Raw genomic sequence first — 9,412 nt, 5'->3', positions numbered from 1 at the left:
CTCCTCCTCCTTCATCCTCCTCCTCATCCTCCTCATCCTCTTCTTCTGCTTCAGCCTTCTGCAGTTTGCAGGATTCCTCACAGTTCGCGTCGTCCCGGTGCTCCGGACACAACTCGCTGCTGCGTTCGCTGGTGACCTCGATGACCTCCTCCGCATCCTCTGTCTGGATGATGATCTCCTTGTCGCATTCCTCCTCCACTAACTCCTCTCCCGCATCCTCATGGACCAAGTGCACAACGTTGGATGGTGGCTTGGAGACCTGCAGCTCAGCTTCAGGCAGCTGCCCTTCGATGGCGAGGGTCTCCTCCGCTATTTGGCCTAGGTTTAGGAGAGAGTTGGCGATTATTTCTTGATAGCTGCTATAGTTGGCCTTGCTGGGCCCAGACGTACTTGTTGCTGGGGTTTGTCCATAATGGGTTGATTTTGCTGGGCTTCTCTCTGAGTTTGGGGGGGAATGAAAGAAAAGAAAGAGAAGGGGAGAAAGAAAAAAGAAATAAAAAAAAAGCAGGAGGAAAAGAAAAAAGAAGAAAAAGAAAAAAGGAGGAAGAGAAAAAAGAGGAAAAGAAAAACAGAGGAAAAGAAAAAAGAGGAAAAGAAAAAAGAGGAAAAGAAAAAAGAGAAGGAAAAGACAAAAAGGAGAAGGGAAAGACAAAAAGGAGAAGGAAAAGAAAAAAGAGGAGGAAAAGAATAAAAAGAGGGGGAAAAGAAAAAAGAGTAGGAAAAGAAAAAAGAAAGAAAAAAAGGACAACAAGAAAAAAAGAAAGAAGGAAAATAAAGTAATTATGTAAGCTCGTAAACATCTCTTTATCTTACTTAAGCTTAATTGAAACCAGAGCCTGGCTGTTATACCCCTGGAGCAGCCTAATTTATTGCATTTGGGAATGGCAGGTAGAAAGGGGATTTCCATGTGGAAGCTTTCACGGGGCTCAGATGCTCGTGGCTTCCCAGCCCCCCGCTGTCAGCAGCCATCTGGCCCCCTCGCTCCCCGTCAGTGCTCCCCAAACCGGGGGCTGCAAAGCCGGGAGCTGGACCCCCGCCTCGTTCGCCTGGCGCTCCTGCTCTGGGATGGCAGCCGGGGAAGGCAGCCGAGCCCCTCGAGGCACCCATGCGGGACCCCGGCTGCCTTCCCCGCTGCCATCTGAGCCAGGCAGTGAGCTCCTCGGTGCCCTCCACGGGTCCTTCCCCAGGGAGCATCCCTGATGGAAAAACTCTCATTTTTAAGACACCGGAGACAATCTGTACGTATCCCCTCTCAGCTTAACAAGAGCTTTGCCATTGTGCTTCCGCCAAATGCAATAATTGAAGGACCCATCCTGTACATAATTCAGAGAAGCTATAACTCCTGGTTATTAACACTTTTTTTTTTTTTTTTTTTTTTTCATCTGCAGAACACAGCTCTACAATCAATAATGATAAAGCACCTTCTGCCGGCTCAGGGCTGCGGGTCTCCTCCTGCTCCACCGCCTCTGCCTCGTCCTCCTCCAGCGTCCCCTCCGACTCATCGGAGCCAGACTCCTCCTTCGCCTCGGCCTCCTCGCTGCCGTCGCTGTCGACGTTGTAGCCTTCATCCAAGGCCAGCTTGAGCGGATGGGATTTTCTCTTCGACACCAGATGTTCAGCCTCCGCATCCTGAAGTTTCCTCTTCTTTGCTAGAGGGCAGCTTTGTAAACTGCAGATGGGATCAAGGAGCAGAGAGGAGGCATGGCTGAGTGAGAAAGGCACGGCTACAACATTGAACCAGTTAGACAAAGGCAAGTGGGACAAATACACAAGTACTAGAAAAAGAAATCATCCAGCAGCCCAGATTTTTAGCTAGTTTAACCCTTCATGGCCGGAAGATCTGCCCTCAGACCTTGACTTTGTGCAACTATGTCAACTTTTCTCAGAAGCCAGCGCAAGGATGCTGGGCTCACTCCAGCAGTCTGGCCCATGGGCAGTTGTTGTCCCAGGGACCAGCAGGACCCACAGCTCCCACCACCACTGTTGGTGATGGCCACCAGCGCCACCATGAAACTAGGCAGGGGATGAAGAACCCGGCCCTGGGGCATGTCCACCAACTGCTCAGATTTCACCGTTACCGGGTGATGAAAACCATCAGTCCAGGCTGGTGTGGCCTCCGAGGCAGGCAGCACTCTCTCCTTTCCCCTCCCTGACCACAGAGGCACCGAGCAGACCAAAATCTCTGCCTGCCAACAGCCCCCACCAACCTCAGGCACCTGAGCCAGGTACCGCGCCACGGTTTGGGGTCTGCGGGAAGGCTACTGTCAGCCTGGTGAAGTAGATCCCCCAGAATCCCTCACAGGCTGATGGAGAGACAGAAATAGGCTTGTTGGCAGGCAGATTTGGGGCAGGTGAGTTGTGTTGCTGCTCTGAATCAGCCTCTCTCCAGTGAGCATCTGCCTTTGGGTTTCTTGCTCGCATTTTTCCATCCCCAACACCTCCAACCCAGCCTCACCTTCTGTGTCTTGCATACTTTCCACGGATGTGTCCTGAGCCGTTACAGCCTGGGGTTGGACAGCTTGAGAGGGAAAAAAACCAACCGTCAACGACAGCAATAGGACTCAGAGAATTCATTTTTAATTAAAAGTATATAAACTATGGTCAGTTAAACGGGTCCTGTGCACACGGAACAAAATAACCGCAAAAGGAAAGATAATTTCCTTCAAATGGTTCAGCTTGTCCCTTTGAATTCCAAGTGAGGAGGGCAGGAGAGCAGCCTTGCAGTTTGCTAAAAATTAATGAAATGACTCACCCCATTTAATTAGATGAACGGTTCATTATAGTTTTATGATTATGTTTAATTAAAGATTTGCATGTGTAAGAGCAAGCTTCTAAAAAGCAGACAACTACTGCACGCTGCCTCCCCACTGCTACTCTTCAGGTCTCTTTTTCGCTGGTGCAGGAGGAAAAAGTGGGCTTTTCACTTATTTGATGGCTTACCAGGGAACTGGGGTTTCCGTGCCCTAAGAAAATGGGTGGCTTTTTGGAAGGAGCAGGCTGGGAGTGGATCGAGAAGGTTTGAGCCAGAGCGCGTTGGGTGGAGATCAGCAGGACAAAACTCCTCGAAAGCACCTCGGAGCCTCACTTTTGGGGGAACGGGTGGGATTTAGGTGACCAGATCTCCCAAATCCCTGGATTTGTTCCTGCTGCTCTGCAGTAGAGGATGAGTTAAAGACTTCCAAGGGAGCTCTGGGCAGCTCTCGCAGCCGCCGCTGCCTTTGCCGTGGGCTGCAGCGATGCAGCCTGTTCGCTGCATCCCTCAGCGAGGGGCTGCACGTCTCCCCTGCGGGGGTAATTAGTCCCAGCTCCAGGAGCTATAAGGGCTCCAGATAAGAAGCATTAAAGCAAACATTTTCTGGCAAAACCAGATTATGGCATTGATTATAGGATGCCCAAGTGACTTGCCCGACGCCTGAGGAATTCTGGAGTCGTGTAGGATTAATAACCTCATTTAGCACCGCATCACCCTCAGCCTGGGAAGTTGGAAGTGCTAATGAAATCTCTTGATGACAGTGCGAAGGGAGAAGGTATCACCAGCCCAGAGGGGATCTGGCCAGCCTGTTATTCTTGGAGTAAAAGACATGGGACAACATTAAATAGTACCAAGTGCCAAATCAGGCTTTAGGGACTCAGAATTTCTGCTCTCAGCAGAGAGCTCAGCCCTTGCGGGAAGCTCGGGATAAGGAGGATCCGAGGGCACTAATGGATGCAGTAGCTCTGGGTGCACCGGCGGGTTATTAATGGCTCAACTCCCCAGAACACCGTGCACAAGTCAGATCGCTGTGTCCAAAGAATATAATTCAACCCCAAAACCGGGACAGAAAAGGGCTGCTGAACTGTCAGGAGAGTAAGAAACCTTCCTTCAGGGAGACCGACTCGCTTTAGCTTAGCAAAGCTAATGCTAAGAGAGTAAAAGATGGCAACGTGTCCCTTAAGGGCACACGGCTTTCTAGAGGAGGCGTGGGTGTAAGCTGCACCTCCTGCCCCCCCCAAGACAAAGTCCCCCCTTCCTGCTGTGTCCTTTGCTCACCGCCTGCTTTCAACCCGCGACACTGAGCATCCTCCAACCCCATCGCCTTGCAGCGGGGTGTCCCAGCTTTTTCAGCACACACACGCAGCCCGAGCCCCACCACGCCTGGGGTCTTGCCTGCCAGAGGGGACATCACTTCAGGACATGTGTAAAAAGATCTCGTTCCGCTGAGATGGAATTGGAGGAGCGAGCTCCCCCCCACTTCGCTGCTCCCTCTGCTGATGATCTGAAAAGTCTATTTAATTTTAATTGCCCTCAGTCATGACTGAGGCTGCTCTGTCCTGAGCAGTCCCAGACACACTTTAAGCGACTGCACGCCGAGAGACAGAGCAGTGTTTATGATACCAGTGCCCTGCCTGAAAAAGGCCTTATTCAGTGGGAAACAAGAGCCGCTCTGATGAAGATGCACAAGCTTTTATAAGCTTTCCTGAATCGGTTAAAACAGAGTCCCTCACCCCCCACACACACCCCATTTTTGATGTGGTGAAATGAAGCCTGCGTTAAAAAAAGTAAATAGGAAGGAGCCAAGTGGTTCAGCATCGAGGTTTTCCGAAGCAGGTGGTGATTTGGGATGTCTCTGCGTCGATTTAATCCCTTTAAAGAGTACCAGCACAGAGGTGATGCTCGGCCTGCTCTGGGCCGGGCTTTCTCATCCCTCTTCTCCTCCGGGGAGGTTTCACGTATTTTGGCAGGAATCCCAAAAGGGAAAAGGGACTTCGAGGTCTCTTAAAGCTTCTCTCCTTCCCGGCAAGAGCCACCACACCGACCTGCTCTCCCCCTCTCCACAACCTTCCTAAGCTTGACAAAAGGGCCACTTATTGTTATGCAGACGATGCCCTGCTTCCAATTAGTCGATTAATCGTCCAGTTATTCAGGCAATTAGGTGACAGCTGCAGAGATGGCTTTGTGGAGCACTCTGTCCTGCCCCTTATATATGTCACCTGCTCCAATTACCACCTCCACTCAAGTGTTCAGCAATAAAAGTTGGAGAAGTGGCATGCCTGCCGCTCGCTCCTCCCGTCTCTCCAGAGTAATAGGAGAGCGGAGGAGCAGAAATGCTCTGAAATTGGGCTGGTTAAGGTCCAATTACTCTTTGACACACACGGCTTTCTAAGGGGAGGCTGCGAGGAAAGGCAGCCCCTGCTATTAGCGCCTGTCCAGGTTAAAGACTCCTACCTCTTGCGTAAGCCCTTGTGCGAGGTTTAAAGGGAGCTTAGAGGTGGGGGAGGCTGTTATTTATAATGAGGAGCTCTGTAGGGCTGCAGAGGCTCGCTCCGGCTCTTTTGGCTGCTGCTGTTCCCATGCCAGTGCTGCTAAATGAGTGACAACAGGACCTTGGTGACTCAACGGGGGACATAGGGCCGTGCAGGAGCACCTGGCACGAGAAGTGATGGGACACAACATTGTTTTGGGGCAGCAAGAGGATGTAAAATACACACAAAAGAAACTCTGGTTAGTAGGATGTTGTCCCTAATGATCCTGCAACACACAACGTGGGTATCGGGTTGTGCTGGGGTGGGACAGCAGATTGCTGGAGGATCTTCAGTCTAATGTGATCTGTCCAGAGCTCGTGTTTTCATCCCTTTAACTCCTGTGGTTCCTCTTAATGTGGGTTGTTAAGTGGTGCCCTGAGGACTCGGACACAACCAGATGCCCACCAACAGAATCCCCGCAGCAAGACCTCCACCCCATTCGTCCCAGGGGCTCGCAGGTTCCCAAGCCTGTAAGGAGCTGTGGGGCTCTGCCCAAACCAGTCCCAGCACGGGGCCTCCCCTCCCTCCCACCGCCGAGGAGGAGCAGGGTCCTTACCTCACCTCCTGGCCGATGAGCTCCGTGGGCACTGGGCGAAGGGGCAGGATGCAGCAATGGAAACAAACACAAGGTCAAAAACACCACAAGGGGTGCCCAGCCCCTCCCGAGACATCCCCCTTCTCTGGGGGATCCTCTCCTGCCTGCAGCTGGGTTTCTATTGCCTCTTCAGACATTCCATTTGGGAAAGACAGGGCAAATCTATCCTGCCGTCATTCATTTTAAGCCAGCCTGTAGTAAATCATAATCCTGCCTTGTAAATCCTCAGGCCTGTGCTTAATTTCAAGCACGTGAGTTCGTGCGGGCAGCATCAGGGACTACCCCTCTCTCTCTAAATACATGAGGACTTTAAAGTCGGTGAAGCTGTACTGATATACATGCATATGACTCAAAATCTTTCAAGTAAAGACCGTGTCTTGTCACACTCTCTTCTCTATGTTTGCCTTTAAAATATGCTTCTCAGCTACCTTTTGCACTGTTCACTACTGTTTTGCTGCAGTGGCCACATTTACCTCCTACATATTAATAGGCACAAGCATATTTTTCCCCTCCCCTCGTCACACCACACTGACGCGGGAGCCCCCGCCCATGCTCAGACACATGGTAGGGGATGCGCGACTTGGCTTTTAGGGTAAACAATAGTTTTTTGGGGTTTCAGGGGTTATTCCCCACTTGTGAATAAGAGGACTTCTCACTGCTTACAATAACAACATACAACAACATCACATCACTGCTGAAACCTTACATCCAGCCAGGAATCCAGATAATCAGGAGGAAAAAAAAAAAAAAACCAAACCCATAACACAAGTCTAAATTTGCCCAGGCTAAAAACCATAACACGTTTGCTCAATTTGTTTGAGCTAATTGGGTTTCCCGGGATCCAGCTCCCGGTGGGATGACTCACAAGCTTCAACAAACTGGAGGCAGTAGCAAGTCTCAGGGTGTGCGCAATAAATTACCTTTTCACATCAAGAAACCCAGATTCAACTGTGGGGAAGGCAGGGTGTGAGAAAATAAATAGAATCAGGGCGCCTGTCATTAGCAACCCGAGTGAGCACCTTTATGTACGGGCAACAAAGCGATGAAACACAAATATCTGAGCTCGATTCAGCACAATTGGCAGCGCATGGGTTGTGTTTTGGTTTTAAAAAGATGCAGATGCTGGAAAGAGGAAGGAGGAAGGATCAAGGAAAGCGGTCCAGCATGGTGGTGTGGGGGAAGCTGCAGTCATCACACTTTTTTTCAGCCAGCCCCGTTTGTTCCTCAATTCCAGCCACTTCTGCGATTTCAAAATCCGCGGCCACAGAAGGGATCCAAACTGGAGAGGCCAGTCTGGAGCCACCGCACGTGGCTTTGGGAGCACCCGAGGTGTATCAGTGCACCTCACCTCCTCCCAGAGAGAGCGCACCCAAAGAAAGACCTGCACTTTTTTTTTTTTTTTTTCAAAGTTGGAAAACAAATAGCAATCAAGTTTTGCATTAACGAGTCGTTTGTCCTCGTGTCCCTGCCAGGGGACAGCCCTGTTTGCTTCTCCAGCCCGCACTACTTCTGCCAGGCACTCTCAGATGTGCAACTTCAAAGCCGCTGGCGGAGTGTGCATGATGAAAGCCCCGGGAGCTGATCTGAAGCTCCAGTGATTGCGATCCCCCTAAAGCAAAGCTTTTTTTTTTTTTTTTTAATTTATTTTGTTTTCTTTCTCCCAGATGCAGGGAACGAGGGTTAAATATTATGAGGACCTGTAAAGGTTTATGGTTGGGAGTTTTCCAGGTTGACAGACAAATTTCGGTGGGGTTGGAGGTGGGGAGCCGTGAGCGTAACTTAAAGAGTTAAGCCTGGGCCTGAAAAATCAAAGCCTATTTGGAACAAGCAAAGTGCAGGGAGCTCAGGTCTATACATCCCTGCGCCGCGGGATAACCAGCTGCTCACCTCTGATAGACTTCGATCGCGTGCGTGCTCTCTTATCGTCATTTTCTAAACTCATCTGGAATGGAAAGAAAAGATAATTGTTGAAAGATAACAAGAAAATTATTGCTAAAGGACAATCTCACATGTGGCTGTTGCTCCGTGTAAATACGTGGGCGGCAGGGAAAGCTTTCCCCCGTTTTTGAGACAGGAGGTTTCTTGCATTGATTTGACTGTTCAACCCACGGTGCCCAAATTTAACGACCTTAAATTAATTCTCACGTCTTGGGACACACCAAGGACCCTCTGCTGGTCGGTACTACAGAGAGACAAACCCCCAGGTGTGATGGCCCGTGATGGAAAAGAGCTGAGTCTGAGATATCAGTTGTTAAGGGCAGAACTGATTTGTCTGGATTTACACCACGGCAGTGCTGTGAGCACCCAGGTGAGTAACAAGCGCGTATTCAGAAATCTCTGAATATGCAACCGAGCTGATTTCATGCCCGGGAAGGGCAACTTTTCATGTAGTGCCCTAAAGAGCAACCTCTCCTCTCCGCTTAAATTAGAGACAAAGAGGGTTGCATCTAAATAGCAATGTGGACATCAAACAGGAGGGTCTGTGGGGAATACGGGCATGAATAAGTAACATCAGGGACTTCAAAGTGCTTAATATTAATTAAACATCACAACACGCTACAAGGGAGCGGAAGGCTGAAGTGCAGCCACCTCTGGGGTGCAGCGTGGGCTCCGTGTCCCAGCGTCCGGGGGAGCTTTGGAACTGGGCTGTGCCTGGAGGTGGGAGCAGGGAAGCTGACAGCAGGGCAAAAAGGCAGAGCCAGAGTAATGGAAGGGGGATTTCATTAAACTTGTCAACGAAGTTGAAGAAGTGGTCAAAGAGGTGGTTTTACGTCTGGCCCGTGACACAGCTGCTCTCTTGTGCAGCGAATGCCAGGGGGTACGCAGGATCGGGGTGCAAGAGGGGAGGTGGACCATAGGCTGCTGGTTGGGGACAAGACTGGGTTTTGCTGTGGTGTCACCATCTGGGACATTTCCTCCTGGGATAACGAGAAAGAGAGAGGAAAGGCGGCGGGAAGGGCCATTTCCAAGTGGGATTTGACATAATAAAAACAAATTCTCTTTGAAGCATCCTCTAGAAGTCCCGGTTGGAAAGGGATGTAACCATCTCCTGTGCCATCCCAAAATGAAGGGGCGCCACAGCTCACCCTCTGGCACCCCCGAAAGAAGGGGCGACACAAGCAGCTGCTCCCCCAAGTCAAGGAGCAGGAAGGGACACGCATGCAGAGCGCGTGCTGGCGGTGGGGACAGTGCACACGTGAGACGTGCCACCTCATCCCCATGTGCATCAGCAGGAGGGGCTGGGGGTCGTCACCCATCACCCTGGAAGGATGCACGGCTTGGTCTGGGCCTCTCTTGTCCCCGCTGAGGCTTGGGGGTGGTGAGGAGGGGTGGCTGGTGTTGGGCAGGCAGGGAAAGGGGATGGAGGTTCCCAGCCGATGGGGCAGCACAACTGAAAACACCTCAAAGAGGCAGGATGAAATTTCCCTGAGTGCCTCTCTCCCTCCCACTGCCACTCTCCAGAAATGCAGCGCTAACACACAATGATTTATGCGATTTGTTCGATGGGGAGATTGGAGATGGGGCGGGGGGGGG

General features: G+C 50.9%; 1 protein-coding gene across 1 annotated transcript in view; it reads right to left on the bottom strand.

The window, feature by feature from the left end:
- The window catches only part of MYT1 (myelin transcription factor 1), a 62,352-nt gene that overhangs the window by 29,151 nt on the left and 23,789 nt on the right, over positions 1–9,412 (bottom strand). Inside the window, exons 3-7 of the mRNA XM_026861933.1 lie at positions 7,766–7,820; positions 5,840–5,870; positions 2,456–2,518; positions 1,422–1,669; positions 11–438 (exon numbers count right to left, since the gene is read on the bottom strand). Coding sequence (XP_026717734.1) covers positions 11–438; positions 1,422–1,669; positions 2,456–2,518; positions 5,840–5,870; positions 7,766–7,820 — 825 coding nt within the window. The remainder of the gene's footprint in view (positions 1–10; positions 439–1,421; positions 1,670–2,455; positions 2,519–5,839; positions 5,871–7,765; positions 7,821–9,412) is intronic.

This window comes from Athene cunicularia, assembly GCF_003259725.1.
Source record: "Athene cunicularia isolate RWA chromosome 20 unlocalized genomic scaffold, athCun1 chr20_part1, whole genome shotgun sequence".
In the NCBI taxonomy this organism is placed as follows: Eukaryota; Metazoa; Chordata; class Aves; order Strigiformes; family Strigidae; genus Athene; species Athene cunicularia.
This window is presented reverse-complemented; position numbering and strand designations above follow the sequence as displayed.